At 49.0% G+C, this 16,776-nt stretch overlaps 2 protein-coding genes across 3 annotated transcripts in view; one reads left to right on the top strand and one right to left on the bottom strand.

The window, feature by feature from the left end:
• Positions 1–42: 42 nt before the first annotated feature.
• TTC24 (tetratricopeptide repeat domain 24) lies at positions 43–10,870 on the bottom strand. The gene is made up of 11 exons (XM_070608597.1): positions 10,733–10,870; positions 8,207–8,405; positions 5,376–6,079; positions 4,971–5,174; positions 4,240–4,368; positions 3,955–4,067; positions 3,522–3,620; positions 2,393–2,490; positions 2,158–2,267; positions 1,385–1,481; positions 43–976 (listed from the first exon to the last, which is right to left on the bottom strand). The coding sequence occupies exons 3-11, from the start codon at positions 6,073–6,075 to the stop codon at positions 895–897; spliced, it is 1,632 nt and encodes a 543-aa protein (XP_070464698.1). The 5' UTR covers positions 6,076–6,079; positions 8,207–8,405; positions 10,733–10,870; the 3' UTR covers positions 43–894.
• The window catches only part of IQGAP3 (IQ motif containing GTPase activating protein 3), a 39,663-nt gene continuing 33,671 nt past the window's right edge, over positions 10,785–16,776 (top strand). Inside the window, exons 1-2 of one of the 2 annotated variants that reach the window (XM_070608596.1) lie at positions 10,785–10,924; positions 13,172–13,259. In XM_070608596.1, the coding sequence (XP_070464697.1) occupies positions 10,888–10,924; positions 13,172–13,259 (125 nt within the window). In that variant the 5' untranslated portion in view covers positions 10,785–10,887. The remainder of the gene's footprint in view (positions 10,925–13,171; positions 13,260–16,776) is intronic. The other variant, XM_070608595.1, reaches the window with a different exon arrangement.

A 16,776-nucleotide genomic window follows, 5' to 3' on the forward strand; every position in this document is an offset into this window, starting at 1 on the left:
TAGTTTTCATAGAAACAGTGCTTGTTTTCACACACTTAGTTCATTCATTTGTATAGTATTTAATTAAATTACAAATTACAATCACACATACAACCAGCATAAACACATTTGGTATCAAACGTAACCGGCTCTTGGTAAGCAATGGCTTAACTGGGGGAGTGGAACTGCATAGCATTCTGGAAGGTGCTCACTGTCTCAGTTTGAATCCTGGCTTCTCCACTTACTAGTGTGTGACCTGGGAGGACAGACTACATAACCTTTGTGCCTTCTCCTCATCTGTGAAAGGGGATAATAATAGCACCTCATAGGCTAGTGGTGAGGGCTAAAGGAGAAAACCCTTGTGAAACACTTGGAACAGTATGTGGCAGGGACTAAGTGATCAGTAAATGTTACAGACTCTCTTTGTTGTGGCTGCTGGCAGCAGTTGTCCTCCAGGCTACAGGCTTGGGGTCCCGCAGCAGCATCCCTGCATCTCATGGAGGAAGCTGGGTGCATCAGTTGGTTAAGATGCATCTTCTGTAGTATCATGGCCCCATTTCTCGTATGAGAAAATGAGGTCCAGAGAGAGTCAGTGACTCCAAAGCCTCTTGACCAGAAGCCTGTTTTAAGAACTGGCAAGGGCCTTAGCAGTCATGAGGTTTGGATCCAGAAAGAAAAGGGGAAAATTCACTATCCATCTTCCTTTTAACTTTTTCCTATTGAGTCCAAAACTCCCAGTGAGGAGCAAACTGAACACCTCCGTGCTGAGCCCGTAGAGCTCACTTGCTGACCATGTTGGGTTCCACGTCCATACAGCGCTGAACAACTGGGAAAGAGGCTCAATCCCAGGAATCCCTGCCATGTGTATGTTGGGGAGACACCGCAGGGGCCAGGGCCACGGCTAGGAGGATGGGCTCACATGATCGTGCAGAAGCCAGACTTGGTGGATCTCCTCTGAGGGTTCCTGCTGGGGGTTTCCTTGGGCCCTTTGAGTGACCTGAAGGAGGCAGAGAGGGGCTTGCCGTGGGAGGGACTGGGGAAGGAGCAGAAGGCAGCCTGCTCTGGCTCCAGCTTCTGTTGCCCTCTGGCCCTTACCTCTGCTGGTGGGCTCCAGGGCAGGAAGGAGTGGGCTTAAGCTGCATATCCCCCCATTCAGCAGGACTCCCCCTTTCTCCGAGGCCCACAGTCAGGCTGTGTTGGAGGCAGGGAACAACCCTGGATGAGGGTTGTTCAGATTGCTAGCAGGCAAAGACAAGGAGGCTTGGAGCACTACATCCCTAGTGACCAGACCACATCTCCCTCCAGCTTTAACAGTAATCATGTTCTGTTAAAATCATCCAAAGCCACGCCTCTCCTACTTTGTTTATCCATTCCCCAGGCCTCTTCCCCTCCCCTAGGGACCCACCTATTGGCTTGGGGACCATTAGGTGCCAGAATGCCAGGATACTTCATTTTGAGGGGGCCTTGGCCTCCAAATGGGACATGGGCCCTGGGTCCTGGACCTGGATGGAGAGGGACAGACACATTCATCACAGGCCTCTCTGCACCAAGAACCATCACAGTAGAAAAGAGAAAGCTTTGGGAAAACAAAGAGAGTGGGGGTTAGGGGATACGTTGGTCACTGTACACGGAGGGGGCCCCAAGGACTGTGCCATGTATGGGGCAGATGCTTGGCAAACCTGGGCCAACTAGAGGCTAGACTGTGGGAATGAATCACCAGTGCCTGGAAGAAAACACACTGAAAAGAAGACATCAGTGAATTCAAGTCAACAAGTAGCAAGCAACTCTGCCCCCAGAGTCCAAAGCCTTTCGGGGAGGAGAGTAGTAAACAGTGAGCCAGGGTAGGAAAAGTGCCCAGTGCCCAGGCACACAGTAGGCTTCCAACAAACCCTAGTGCTCTAAGATGCAAAGTTCTGGAAGTTAGGAAAGCCGTGGAAGCAGGGAGGAAGAGGGGATTCAGGGAAAATGGGCCAGGGCCTTGAGAGAGGAACAGAAACGGGGGAAGGATGATCTGGGGCTTGGGACCCTGGAGAGCTGGTGGGGCAAGCCTCAGCATCAGGTCTGATGCTGAGACCTGGGCACGGGGGGCAGGGGGGAACAGTAAGGGAAACGGGGATGGGGCTGAGGAGAGTGCTTCTGTTTTCAGGGAGGAGGAGCACACCAGGGACTTCGACTCACACTCCAGTCCCTGCGCCCAAGATGACTGCATGGAAATATTCACCGACCCCTCTTCCTCTTTCTCCTCATGGCCCTCCTCTAACTCTTCATCTTCCCACCCACCCGAAGATCTGTAGGGGTAGAGAACAGGGGACAGAACAGCTCCCTGGAGGTCCCACCCCTACACCCAACTTTGACACCTCCCAACACCCTCCAGAGCCACATCCATCCCGGAAGCTCCACCCTCATCCTTCACCTGTGCTGCGCTTCTGCTGTGCTCCATCCCACCCTGGCGGGGGTGCCGACCGCCGGGCAGACCCCACCTGGAGCCTGAGGCCTCTGTGGAGCCGAGGTCTGAAGATGAAGGGGAGTAAAGGGAATCAGTTTGAGAAAAATGCCCATCCCAGCTGTGGATGTGTGTTAGAGTGTATGTTCCCTCTAGACACAGTGGCCCCAGAGAGACGGAGAAGTGCCAGACAAACCGGGGTGTGCTGCTTGTCTGAGAATGAAATTGCGGGGCAAGGCCCTTTGTTCTGTTAAGGTCCCACTAGTAACTCAATTTAGAACTCAAGCTCAAGGACTAGCAGACCTGGCCAGAGCCCGACCACCACCCCATCCTGCCTGGGCCCCCAGGGACAAAATCACAGAAAGTTGGTGGATGACTTCTGATGGAACCCAGGTCTTCTGACTCCACCCCCCATCCAGTCCTCTGCCTGTACCAGGCTAATTTAATTTCGCTTGCAAATTATTAACGTGGTATCCTAGACTTTAAAATAAGAGAGGATGTAAAACCTATTACATAAATATAATAAAGTATAATTTCAATTCCTGGGGTGGGAGGCTGCCTGAGGGTATCTCACAGTGTGAGGGAGGAGGCCGTTGGAGAGACATGGCCTGTTGGGATGGGCTGGGAGGTAGAGAGAGGGTAAGATGGAGTCCAAGAGAGGGGCATGGTGGAGACCCACAGAGAAATGGCCCCCAGAGAACCGCAGGTGGGAGAAAGGGACTTCCTTGCAGCACTGTCCCCATCCTGTGGCCCTTTCAGGAACTGCAACCAAGGCCTTAAAACTTTCCACCTCCTCCGAAGTACTGCTCAGGATCCTTGGTTGCACCCCGTGGCCTCCACCCACTGGGTTAGTCACCACTCAGCCAAAGCTCTGGCACAGCCCTAGTGTTGGAGACGTGCCACAGTCCCCAGCCCACCTCCCCACCCCCAAGTGGCTTCGGGAAAGTGATATATGTCCCATAAGCAGGCCCCAGAGCAGATGAACACAGATGAGCAGTCAAGCGCAACATCCCTGAGGACATTGGCTCTTCTTACCACCACCCGCTTCTCTGGGTAACCTCTCCCCACCCCTTACTCTTTGTCTCAGGTGTCATCTCACCAGGGTGTGAGTTGGGACCAGCCCACCCCGGGCCAAGTAGATCCTCATGGTGTCTGTCAGCTTGGCCACCAGCCGCTCTCGCACAGAATCTGGCTCCTTCTGGGGACAGGGTGGATAATGGGGTAAAGGGGAAGGCCTGGGTTTTGTGGTCCTCTGGGGATTGGGGAAGAAAGAAACAGGAAAGGGAGGAAGGAAGGGGGTTTGTCTACCCTTCTTCTACCTCATCCCCGTGCCTTTGACAGGGTCCTGCCACTGCCTGCCCAGGGGACAGAGACGGACTCTCCCTCACAATAGTGTCCTGAGACCTAGCACACCCTGTGCCCAGTGCATGTCTGATGAGTGGATGAATGGTGGGGAGAAGACAAGGAGTGAAGGCAGGAGTGTCAGCTGGAAGGAGAGCAGGGACATTAGATTCCGGGACAGAGGGTCTCACCTGACACCGGGCCAGTGCTTCCTGATAGTACTTCAAGGCCTGATCATGCTGCCCCAGTCTGGCTGCAGCAGCCCCCAGACCCTCACAGGCCTGCCACTGCCCTTTCACGTCCCCTGGGGAAGAGAGCCTGAGAGGTCCTCTCCTGGTTCCCTGCCCCACTGACCCTCCCCTCCAGAGGTACTCCCCAGCCCCAAGTCCCCCCATCTGCCTCTCCACCAACCCCGAGGACCCTCAGCCTTTGCCCACCCCCAACCCCCAAGCCACCTGCTACCCCCTCACCCTCACCAGTGTCCCGGGCAGCCTGCAGAGCGTGCAGGTAGTTGTCTCTGGCGGCTTTGTGGTCCCCCAGGTGGCTCAGTGCAAATGCCAGGCTGCCAAAGCTCCGGCCCTGCTCCCACCGCTGCCCCATGGAGCCTGATGACAGAGCCCGGCCCACCCTGAGAGGGGGCCTTGGCTGCTGGGGCATCCAGACCCTACCCCCCAACCACCAAGGGAGGGTCCCAGGAGTCCTGGTGCTCAGCCCCAGCACACCGCCAGATGCTCCACAGAGGCCTGAACTGTCCACACCCAGCCTCTCCTCAGTCCTGAGTTTTGGCCTGACTGCCTCCCCCTGGCTAGGTGGAGCCATGCAACAACCCTGTGAGGCAGGCAAGGCAGATATTAATAGCTCCATTTTTATACGTGTGGAAACTAAAGCTTAGAAAGCAAAAATGACTCGCTGAGTATCACACCGTCATTCAGTCAGAGGAGGCACCGGGCTCCACATCAGGTTCCTTTTCCCAGCCAGTGCCCTTCCCTGTGCCCATTGCTGCCTTTCCAACCCCAGGCTTCAGCCTCTGGGCCCACAACCCTCTGTCCTGTCTGGCTGTCCTATCTCCTGCACCTGCCCCCTGGTGGTGGGCTTCCCGGCCCCATAACTAGTCCTAAAGGTCCATCTACTCTTCAGCCTTGAGGCCCTGAGGAACCCCCTCTTAGATCCTTGGACCGATTCCCATTCCCCAGCCCCTGGTACCCACCGTGCAGGTCGGCAGCCTTCTGGTGAAGCTCCCGCGCTTCCTGATAGTTGCCAAGGGCGTTGTGGGCCATCCCAAGGTTTCTTAGCACGGTGGCCTCCTCTCCTGGCCCCTGGCACAGGGGCAGGGCCTGCACGAAGGCCTCTGTTGCTAGCGGGAACAGCTGGAGCTGGGAGTAGCCCAGGCCTAGGTCATTATAGAGTTGCCCTAGAGGGCACAGCCAGGGTCACTGGTGGCCAGGGCAGATGCAGCTGAGGTTGTACTGGTGCGGCCCCTGTCCTACTCTCCCAGGGCTCCCCCAGCGCTTTCCCCAGCCCTCGAAAATGCCTCTGCTTCCACCCTCCTCTCAGAGTATCACCAGGTCTGAATCTCCCCACACCCCACACCTTCTCTGCCCAAAGGCCTCACCCAGCAGCCCCCGCTCGGTGCTCCTCTCGGCAAGCCTCCAGCTCTCCTCCAGCACCTGTACCACTTCACCCACCCCATGCTGCCCGCTCTTCAGCATACACCCCGCCGCAGCCCCCAGTGCGAGGGCTGCAGCCTGGGGCTGCCCTGCTTGGGCATAGGCCCGGCTTGCTTCCTGCAGGCAGTGGGCTGCTAGCTCAGGCTGTCCCAGAGCCTGGTAGCAGGCTCCCATTTTTGCCTGGGCTTGCCCCTGGTCATCGAGTGGCTGGTAGTGGCCCAGGGCCTTATGGTACCAGGCCAAAGCTTGAGGCAGGTCACCCAGGGCATGGTAGGCCAAGGCCACATTGAAACACTGGTCGCCATGACACCTGCCCTGTGCCTTCTCTTCAGGTTGGGCTCGCAGGAGCAGCTCAAGGCCTCTGGCTGGGTCCCCAGTCTCCACATAGGCAGCCCCCAGGTTGAAGGCACAGGCCCGGAGAACAGGAGTATCCCTTTTTCGTGGGGCCTTCAAGGCCAGGAGGAAGGCCCTTTGGAAGCTGATCAAGGCCTCATGGTTCCTGCCAGCCAGTAGGGCCCTGTGGCCAGCCTTAGTGAGGGTTTCGATGCTGGCCTCTTGCTGTGGCCACTTTCTTTTCTTCTTTTTCTTCTTGGAGCTTGAGGGCTCAGGCTCTTGGCGGGTATCCTCAGGGTTGGGGGAAGACATAGTGCTGACAACAGGGAACAGAGGGGTCAGTATGTCACCTTTGGCTTCCTCCAAAGCAGGATCCCTCAAGGACAATTCAGCTCTACCTGTGCCTGATGTGACCCTCAGGGTTTCAAGGATTTCATTCTACATCTCAATTTGCTTCATCTATCCCATTACGCCCCATATCAACTCTCCTTCTAATATCCCAACTAATTCTCATTCCTCCTTCAAGACTCAGTTCAACTGAGAGCTTCCTTCAGAAAGCCCCTCCTGAACCAACTGACTCCTTTACTCCCATAGCATCTTATGCCTATGTCTTTTATGGCATTTATCACCCTGGGTTAGAATTGCTGACTTTCATGTCTATCTCCCTTACTAGATTTGCGGTGACTTGAAGGGTCTGGCACATAGTAGATGCTCAATAAATGTTTATTGAATAAGATGAAACAGTTCTGGAGATAGATAGTAATGATGGTTCTAAGCAATGTGAGTATTAGTGCCACTAAACTGGAGACTAAAAAATGGTTTAAAATGGTTACTTTTATGTTATATATATTTTACCACAATAAAAATGTTCATTGAATGAATAAATGAATGGATGAATGAACAGAGCACATACAGAGCCTCTCCATCATCATCTTCACACTGTGACTCCACATGCACCCATCCACTCATAATCTAGTACTCCTACTGTCTAATCTCAAGATATAGCTCAAGTCAGTTCAACCAATACTCAGTGAGCTCCTGCTATGTGCCAGGAGCCATACAAGGTACTGGGGGCACAAAGTTGAATAGGCTATTGAAATGGCAAGGAGCCAACTTGCAGGAGCGAGGATTCTGTCTCTCCATTTACTGCCCACTCCCTATCTCAGGGGGAACCTCTTTTTCCCCTATCTCCTTGGCTTTCTGTCTGCTGCTAGTTCCGGTTCCCCAGCATCCTGCTGTGATCTCCAGAATCCTCTTAAACCCAAATACATTTCTCTCATCAGCATGTGTTTCCCATTACTATCTCTCCCCTTGAAAAGCAAAGCCTTTTCATGAACTCTCCTCCCAGGAAACAGGAAAGGAGTGGAAAAGACCCAGGCACTGGGCTCTCAGCCCCTCCCATTTTCTTCGTCCTTTTTTTTCCGCCTTTTTTAGGAGAGGCAGGCAGAGGTGATTCTCTTTTTAAAGGAATTCACCGTGCTCCTAAGAGCACCCAGGAATCCTGCCTCTTCAAGGCCCTCATCCCTGGGGCATTTCTGGCTACCTGCACCAGGTCTTGGGGCCCCAGCCACAGGACACCTTACCTCCTTCGATCTTCTCTGCAGCTGGCTTTCTGGAATGGGCCCTCTGGCTCACATTACCTCCCCTAGATCTTAACTCAGAGCCCCCGGGGTTACCAGACAACCAGGTACCGCCCTCCACTCCTAGGGAATTCTTTGATTGACAGCTTAGGTGCCCTATCTCAGTGCTGAACCCTGCTGGTGCTTGGATACGGATACCTGGATTCCATTGCCCTTCCTGCCCCGCCACTCCCCACCCCTGCAGACACACCCCTCAAGTCCCTCACTTAAAGAAAAGAATCAAAGCATCATGGGCTTGTTACTAGTTACAACCTCAAAGATCATCTGTCCCATACCCTCATTTCACAGAAGAAGGGACCAGGCTCAGAGAGCAGGTGTGACTAGCCTGAGGTCACAGAGCAGTCCTGTAGCTGGCATTAGACCCCAGGTTTTCTGATTCTGAGCTGACAAACCTAGATTCCCTTCCACTACACTGATTGCAAGGTTTAATGAGGCTTGGGCTGTCCCAGAAGTGAACCCTTTCACGCATACCTACACGAACACACACACACTCTTATGCACTGTGCTTCTGTGTGGCAGTTTCTCATTTGGGAACAGGGTGAAATGCTGGTGATCATGAAAGCCTTGGAGATCAGAAGAGCCTCCCTGGCCCCTGACTCCTCTTCTCAGTTCCACTGATCTGCAGCCTCCGAGTTCTGCTTAATGAGAGGACAGCGGGCCCCAGGACAATGGGCACCTACTGCCCTCACTCTCCAAGGGTGGCCTGCATCAGACAGCAAATGTCCTCATTTATCTGGTGAAAGCTCTCTTCTAAGTAAAGGCCTTTGCCAGAAACAAAATTATAAGGAAGTAGTTGCGCTCACCTGCATTTGCCGGGCAGCCTTTGCTGAGTGCCTGCTGTGTGCGGGCATGGTGCTGTGTGCCACAGACGGTGCCCACGCCCAAGGCAGGCTCTCCCAGCTATCTGTAGCTTCTGTCCACAGGCTGGGCCTTCAGGATGCTACCACAGCCTGGCAAGGGCCAAACAGGCAGTACAATCTATCGCTCATTCAGCAGGCTTTCCTTAAGAGGAGGAGAGGATGATTTGGGGAGGGGACGGGGACTGCAACTGCTCTCATTAAGGTTCCAATGACCTCTCAATGATCTAGTGATGATTTCTGAATCATTTTCTTGTTTGATTCCCACTGTATCTGACATATCCCTGCAACTCTCTCCTCACTCAGCTTCCATGACCCACTGTGTCCTGGCTCTTTCTTCTGCTCTGACAACTCCTCTCTGTCTCCTTTGCTGGGCCCTCTGTCTACTAAACGCTAGTGTTCCCCAACACTCTGCCCTTTGCTTTCTTCTCTTTTTACTTTACATACTCTTCCACAAACATTTCACTCCTCTGATTTTGTTTTCTCTCATGTGGGTCCACTCCTTTGATTTTAACACCGCCGATAAGCCAATAACTTCTAAATGTATACTTCTAGACTTGGCTTGTCCAAGCAAAATTCCTGTTTCCTCAAATCTATCCATACTATGCTCCCAGTGTTAGCTGGTAAACCACCAACCCAGTCTCTAAGCTAGAAACCTGGGAGACACCCATGACTCCCCTCTCTCTTCCAGCTCTCTGTCCTGTTGGTTCTACCTCTGAAACCTCTATCCAGTGTATGCTCCCTTTTGCAGCCTCATGGCCATGGCCTTGGATGTGGTATAGTATATAGTGGTTAAGAATTCAAGCTTGGAGTTGGCCTATCTGAGTTTGAATTTTGGCTCTACCAGTTTTTACTGGTGTGACAGTTCTAAGCCTCAGATTCCTCATTTGTATTGTGTAGATTAAATAAGATGGTCCTTGTAAGATGACACTAAATATAGTACTGGCATATAGTAAGCACTCAGTGCATATTGTTTCAAGCCCCTATTCCACTGGGAAGGAGGAAACAATGTGAGTCCATTTAGTTTGTCTCCTCTTTTCTGCCAGGGTGGAGTCCAAGTTGGGGGAGGTATCGGGTGCTAAGACTTGAGAGAGAAGCCTATCTGGTCCATTTGCTATCCACTGACACCACCTTTCTTCTCATCTACCTGGCCCTTTCAGGTCCAGGGACCCTCGTCTCAAGCAGAAGAGGGGGTAACTCATCCAGATACTTCCTTTCTGGTTGGATTGGGCAATTTCTGCACAACTGTCTAAGGGCATACTACCTAGCTCATTATGCAGCTGTTCCTTCTCAGGGTCCTGTGCTTCCAGGGTCCTTCCCAGGAAGCAGGGAGTGGGACTTCTATCACCAGGAGCCACCAACATCTAGATTCTCTCTACTTCCCCCCGGGTGGGGGACAAAAGGGAATCTCTTCTGATTTCAGGTAACACTCACTCTCTTCAAACCCACGTCTCCCAGTTTTATCTCAGCCCTGAGGCACCTCTGTTCCTCTGAAGGTTTGTATATTTTCTGTTTTCTGCCCCTTCACATCTCTCCTCTGAGGCGATGAGCCTAGGCTGCCTAGCTGCTTGAATGGGGCGTTGGGGGGAAGGGCAAAAGGAGAAATACCCGATGGGGGAAGCCTATTAGGTAATATACCCAAAAATATTTTTTCAGCATCGTGGTTGTTATAATTATTTTTATTAGTTCAGACCCTTATTATCTCTCACCTGCGTTACTGCAGTAAACTCCCAATTGGTCTCTGTCCCTAGCCTCACCCCACTCCAAGCCTCTGTTGCAAAAGAAATCTTTCTAAAATATAAATCTGGCTCTGACCTATGTCTAAAGTGTTCTTTGGCTCATGACTGCTCCCCAGACCACAGCCCAGCACCGTAGCATGGTGCCCAAGGCCCTGCAGGATCTGGCCCTGTGCCACTCCAGGCTTACTTCCTGCCTCTCCCTGGTTGAGCTTTGTTCTCCTATAAAACTGAACCGATTTTAATTTCCTGAACTCATCTCCTTGCTTTTGCTCATGCTGTTTCCACAGACTGAAATTCCTTTCTCCTCCAATCTGATTAATTCTTTTTAACTTTTCAACCCCAATCAGCTGTCACCTCCCCTAGGAAGTCTTCCTGTCCTTCACTGCTCTTAATTACAGCAATTACCTCCTCCCTCTGTGAATCATTGACCGCTGATTTACTTGACTATGTTTATCACTCTTTCCAGAACAGCAGGCTTCTTTAGGGCATTAACTCTGCTTATTTATTCCTACATCCTCACCACCTAGTTTAGTGCATAGCACCAAGTAGGCCCCCCAGTTAGCGGGACCCAAGAATACCATACGAAGCGGAGCGTGGATATTGAAATAATAGACGCAAGGGCAGGGGTAGGCTCTACTTGAAATAAGACGGTTTAGCAGCAAAGGAGCCCTGGAGGAACAGCAACCCAATGTACCGTCGGTTGGGCAGCGCCCCTTCCCTCCTCGGGTGGTACCTTTTTCCTCCCCACCTGCCGGCGAGTCTCTGCAGCCTGGAACTACAAATCCCAGTTCCCCTTGCGGCACAGACCGGAAGTGTCTGTCCAACTGTGGCTACGATGAGGGGCGGTGGCCCAGCGGCGGGAGATTCAAACCTGGAAGAAGGAGGAACATGGAGGGAAGAGGAGCGGGCCGGGGCCGGGCGATATGTGAGTGCCAGAACAGGCCGAGGAGGGTCCAGAAGTGGTGCCCTGGTCGAGGACTCGACAGTCCAGAGAGGGATTGGGGCGGGGGCTGGGCGCGGGGTCTGCCAGGCAAGGGCGGCGGGACTGTGCTCAGTGGGGAGGGAGCATTCCGGACTCCTGCGGGACCGGAGGAAAGCTGTGAGCTGCGAAACGCACAGCAACCCCCCCCCCCGCCCCCTCCCCGCGACTTCTGTGCTGAGCTTCAAAGCTTACAAACAGTTTTCTCCCTTATTCCCGAATTCTAAGGCTCTGGAGCTGGGAGAATGTAGGTAGTCTGGATGGCCTCTTACAATTCAGCAGTTAGGACGGCTACCCATACTTGTCAAGCGCTGCCAGGGGACAGGACGCCTAAAGAGATGGGGAGGGGGGCTCCTTCAGTTTTTGATACCTCTTTGAGACAGTGATTCTCAAATTTTAGTGTGTGGGAATTACCTAGGGAGCTTGTTTAAAATGCACGTTCCTGAGCTTTAGCTCCAGTAGGTCCGGATGGGGGTTTATAACAAGCGCTGCCGTGCTTCTTCGTCACCCCAGGTAATTGTGATGCAGGTAGTCCTTGAAGCACACTTTCAAAAACGCTGCTTTATAAAGAGAGACTGGGGTCCACGAGGATGGGAAGGCAGAAAGGTTTCCATCTGACCTTCACAATGAAAGGCAGAATCTGCTCCTTCTTCCACCCTCTTCCCTTCCTCTCCATTAGGATTCAAAAAGCAAAGTCCGCGTTTACTGATCTGTTGAAGGAAAGCTAGTTCCAGACCTGAGAAGAGAGACTGATTTTTTTTTTTTAAGACTCTGTGTGTGTATGAACAAAGTCCCGCCCTTCTCTCACAGTCTTCAATTCATAACTCTGAGGTGATGTCATTCACTTACTGGCTTATTTTCCAAGCTTAGCAACCAACACTTATTCCTTGTACACCCCCTCGGAGGAACTGATGGATTTCCTGCAATTGGCCAGTGCTTTCAAATCTGAACATGGAGCGGGGTGTGTGTGTGCATGTGCGCTTTAACTTGCTTAACTGCCAGTTCGAAGAAGCCCTTCCGCTCCCCCAAATCCTATTGCAGGGTATGCAATATAAGGAAATAAGATAAAGAATGGGAATGCTGTTAAGTGCTGAATCAAAGACAGATTGAGTAAGCTGTTTCTCCTTTCAAGCCCTCTGAGTTTATTTTCTTAGTGTATGTGTGTAGCTTTCTCTCATCCTCTCTGATTTTGTGTTGTCTTCCCTATGGGGACAAGAGAGATGGGGAGAGGAGGAAGGAGAATGATAAAGGGAGGCTGTGGCTAAGGCAGAATATGAGTGCTGTCTCATTTAAGGGATTCCCTGTTCTTGAGTTTGGGAGTCAGAGTATTTTCTGAGTTTTATTTAGCTTGGAGATTATTTTCCTCCTCAGGTGACCTACACAAAAAGGAGAGTAAAGATACCTTTGTGGTCTTTTAAAATTCTCTGTCCTTCCTCGTAATCCCAAGTGAGTGGCCTTTGTCCCGTGGTTCCTTCTGTTGATCTGCCTTCCTGTTCATTCCTTAAGATTCTACTCATATGTAGAGCCCTTTACTTCCTCTGCTGCTTCCGTAGACTATTCACGGGCTATAGTCACATTTATCACTTTAGGTTGGAGTTTTTTACTTACATGTTTTTCTCTTCTAATAATAATCTCAGTATTTCTTGAGAGTGGGGGTCCACTAGCCCAGTGCCTGACATATAGGAGGTATTGAATGAATGAATGGCTGTTGGATGATGAGTCCTAGCTGGTTCTGTTAACCTGAGCCTCTGGGAGAGTACCTGAGGAGGATGACACAAGCCCAGTTCTTGAAAATCTCAGAGTCTAATTAGGGATGAAATAAGGAGCTAAATTCTCAGCCAAGGAGGGATCCGGACATCCCCGCTGAGAGGCACTGAGTGAAGGATCATGAAGTATATTTGGGGAGGAGGAGGTCAGGAAGATGGCTGGAGAGGAAAGGAAGGGACGCCTCTGATACAGGAGGGATCCCCCTGTTAAAGGGTAGAGAGGCCACCCTTTAACAAGCTTTACTGGATGCAAGCAGAAGATTGGAGCCCGGGGTGCCCTGGGAAGAGCAGGACGGACCTATGGGACATGCTTCCGGTTTCTGAGCAGAGTTGCCTAAGAAAGTCTGTTAAGAAGAAGCTTCCATGCTACGGCCTGGCCCTCTAGCTAACGCTCCCTTCATTGACCTTATCCTCCTTCACTCCTCAGATGAACGCCTTACAGCTGAGGAAATGGATGAGCAGAGGCGGCAGAATGTTGCCTATCAGTACCTGTGCCGGCTGGAGGAAGCTAAGCGGTGAGCAGAGGGGCTGCCTCTTTCTTGTCCCCCTTTCCCTCCTGCCTACCCGAGGCGCCTGCCCCCAGAGCAAATGCAAAAGGACAAGAGTCCATTCTGTGGGAAAGGGGGAGATGAAATAGCCTCTTTTTTTTAAGACTTAATTTTTTTAGAGCAGTTTTGGGTTCATAGCAAAATTAAGAGAAAGTTACAGAGATTTCCCATAAATCCCCTGTCCCCACTCTTGCGTGCCTCCTGCGTTATCAACAGCCCCCAAGAGTGGTACATTTGTTACAATTGATGAACCTACTTTGACATGTCGTTATCAACCAAAGCCCATAGTTTATCTTAGAGTTCACTCTTGGTGTTGTACATTCTATGGTTTGGACAAATGTATAATGACGTGTATTCATCATGATAGTATCAGAGTAGTTTCACTGCCCCCAAAATCCTCTGTGCTTCACCAACCGCACTCCCCCAGCCTCTGGCAACCACTCATCTTTTTACTGTCTTCATAGTTTTTTCTTTTCCAGAATGTCATATACTTGGAATCATACAACATGTAGCCATTTCAGATTGACTTCTTTTACTTAGTAATATGCATAATGAGATGTCTCTTGACATTGTCTTTTGTACCACAGAAATTTTTAATTTTAGTGAAATTCAGCTCATCAATTATTTCTTTCAAGGATTGTGCTTTTGGTGTTGTATCTGAAAAGTCATTGCCATACCCAAGGTCATCTAGGTTTTCTCCTATGTTATCTTCTAGGAGTGTGATCGTTTTGTGTTTTACATTTACATTGATGCTCCGTTTTGAGTTGATTTCGTGAAAGGTGTGAGGTCTGTGTCTAGATTCATTTTTGGCATGTGAATATCCAGTTGTTCCAGCACCATTTGTGGAACAGACTGTCTTTGCTGCATTGTATTGCCTTTGCTCCTTTGTCGAAAATCAGTTGACTGTATTTGTGTGGGTCTATTTCTTAGCTCTCTTTTCTGTTCCATTGATCTGTTTGTCTCTTCTTTCACCAGTACCACACTGTCTTGATTACTGTGGCTAAATCAGGTAGTGTTAGTCTTCCCACTTTCTTCTTCTCCTTCGATATCGTGTTGGCTGTTCTAGGTCTTTTGCCTTTCCATATAAACTTTAGAATCAGTATATTGATATCCACAAAATAACTTGCTGGGATTGTGATTGGGGTTCCATTGAATCTATAGCTCAAGTTGGGAAGAACTAACATCTTGACAATGTTAAGTCTTCCTATCCATGAGTATAGAATATCTCTCCATTTATTTAGTTTTTCTTTGATTTTGTTCATCAGAGTTTTGTAGTTTTCTTCATATAGCTCTTGTACATATTTTGTTAGATTTATACCTAAGTATTTCATTTTGGGGGTTGCTAATGTAAATGGTATAGTGTTTTTAATTTCAAATTCCACCTGTTCATTGCTGGTAAATAGGAAAGCAGTTGACTTATATATATTAACCTTGCTATATATTATCCTGCAACCTTGCTATGATCGCTTATTCGTTCCAGGAGTGTTTTGGTCACATTCTTTCAGATTTTCTACAGACAATCATGACATCTGTGAACAAAGACAATCTCACATCCTTTTACCCTCCTACATACTACAGTACATATCTCTAAAATATATGGAGGAACAACAAAAGACCCCAAATAGCCAAAGGAATCCTGAGGAAAAAAGAACAAAGCTGGAGGTATCACACTCCCTGATTTCAAAATATACAACAAAGCTATAGCAACCAAAACAGCATGGTACTGGCACAAAAACAGACACACAGCTCAAGAGAATAGAATCGAGAGTCCAGAAATAAACCCACACATCTGTGGACAGCTAATTTTCGACAAGGGAGCCAAAAACATACAATGGAGAAAGGAAAGTCTCTTCAATAAATGATGTTGGGAAAACTGGACAGCCACATGCAAAAGAATGAAAGTAAACCGTTATCTTACACCATACACAAAAATTAACTCAAAATGGATTAAAGACTTGAATGCAAGACCTGAAACCATGAAACTTCTAGAAGAAAACATAGGCAGTACACTCTTTGACATTGGTCTTAGCAGCATATTTTCAACTACCATGTCTGACCCAGCAAGGGAAACAATAGAAAAAATGAACAAATGGGATTACATCAAACTAAAAAGCTGCACAGTAAAGGAAACCATCAACAAGACAGAAAGACAACCTAACAATTGGGAGAAGATATTTGCAATCCATATATCTGATAAGGGGTTAATATCAAAAATACACAAAGAACTCATACATCTCAACAACAAAACAACTAACAACCTAATTAAAAAATGGGCAAAAGATCTGAACAGACATTTCTCCAAAGAAGATATACAGATGGCCAACAGGCACATGAAAAGATGTTCAACATCACTAACTATTAGGGAAATGCAAATCAAAACTACAATGAGATATCACCTCACTCCTGTCAGAATGGCTGTAATTAACAAGACAGGAAACAATAACTGTTGCAGAGGATGTGGAGAGAAGGGAACCCTTGTACACTGCTGGTGGGAGTGCAAACTCGTGCAGCTGCTATGGAAAGCAGTATAGAGAGTCCTCAATTAAGAATAGATCCACCATGTGATCCAGCTATTCCACTGCTGGATATTTATCCAAAGAACATGAAAACATGAATGTATAAAGACATGTGCACCCCTATGTTCCTCACAGCACTATTCCCAATAGCCAAGACTTGGAAGCAACCTAGGTGCCCATCAAGGGATGAATGGATAAAGAAGACGTGGTGTATATATACACAATGGAATACTACTCGGCCATAAGAAGTGATGAAATCTGGTCATTTGTGATAACATGGATGGACCTTGAGGGTATTATGCTGAGTGAAATAAGTCAAGTCAGAGGAAGAAAGTCAAATACCATATGCTCTCACTCATAAGTAGGAGATAAAAATAACAACACACACATAGAAACAGAGATTGGATTGGTGGTTATCAGAGCGGAAGTAGGGAGGGAGGAAGGCAAAAGGGGTGATTAGGCACATATGTGGTGATGGATGGTAATTAGTCTTTGGGTGGTGAACGTGATGTAATCTACACAGAAATCGAAATATATAACAATGTACACCTGAAATTTATATAATGCTATAAACCAATGTAACCGCAATAAAATATATATATATATATATATATATATATATATATATATATATATATATTTTTGCTTACATAACCACAATGCCATTATAATATCCAAATAAGTTATCCATTAATCCTTGGAAAATCTATACCCAGGGCCATTTTCAAATGTTCCTGATTGTCTAAAAGGTAATCTGTTTTTACAGTTGGCTTATTCAAATAAGGATCTAAAAAACTTCACGTATTACATTTGGTTATTATGTCTCTTAAGTCTTCTTTAATCTAGAACAGCCTGCCTCCCCTTTTCAGTTATGTCATTGACTTGTTGAAGAAACCATGTCATTTGCCTTGTAGAACATCCTCCCTTCTGGCTCTGTTTGCTTCCTGTGTCGTTCAACTTGTTCCTCT

This window comes from Equus przewalskii, unplaced genomic scaffold (genome assembly GCF_037783145.1).
Source record: "Equus przewalskii isolate Varuska unplaced genomic scaffold, EquPr2 ChrUn-9, whole genome shotgun sequence".
Classification (NCBI taxonomy): Eukaryota; Metazoa; Chordata; class Mammalia; order Perissodactyla; family Equidae; genus Equus; species Equus przewalskii.

Coding starts and splice junctions, on each gene's coding strand:
- TTC24 (XM_070608597.1), bottom strand. CDS start 6,075: ATGTCTTCCCCCAACCCTGAGGATACCCGCCAAGAGCCTGAGCCCTCA. Junction 2,491..3,521: donor TGGTCCCAACTCACACCCTG/GTGAGATGACAC, acceptor CTTCATCTTCAG/ACCTCGGCTCCACAGAGGCC. Junction 977..1,384: donor AATGGTCCCCAAGCCAATAG/GTGGGTCCCTAG, acceptor TGCCTCCTTCAG/GTCACTCAAAGGGCCCAAGG.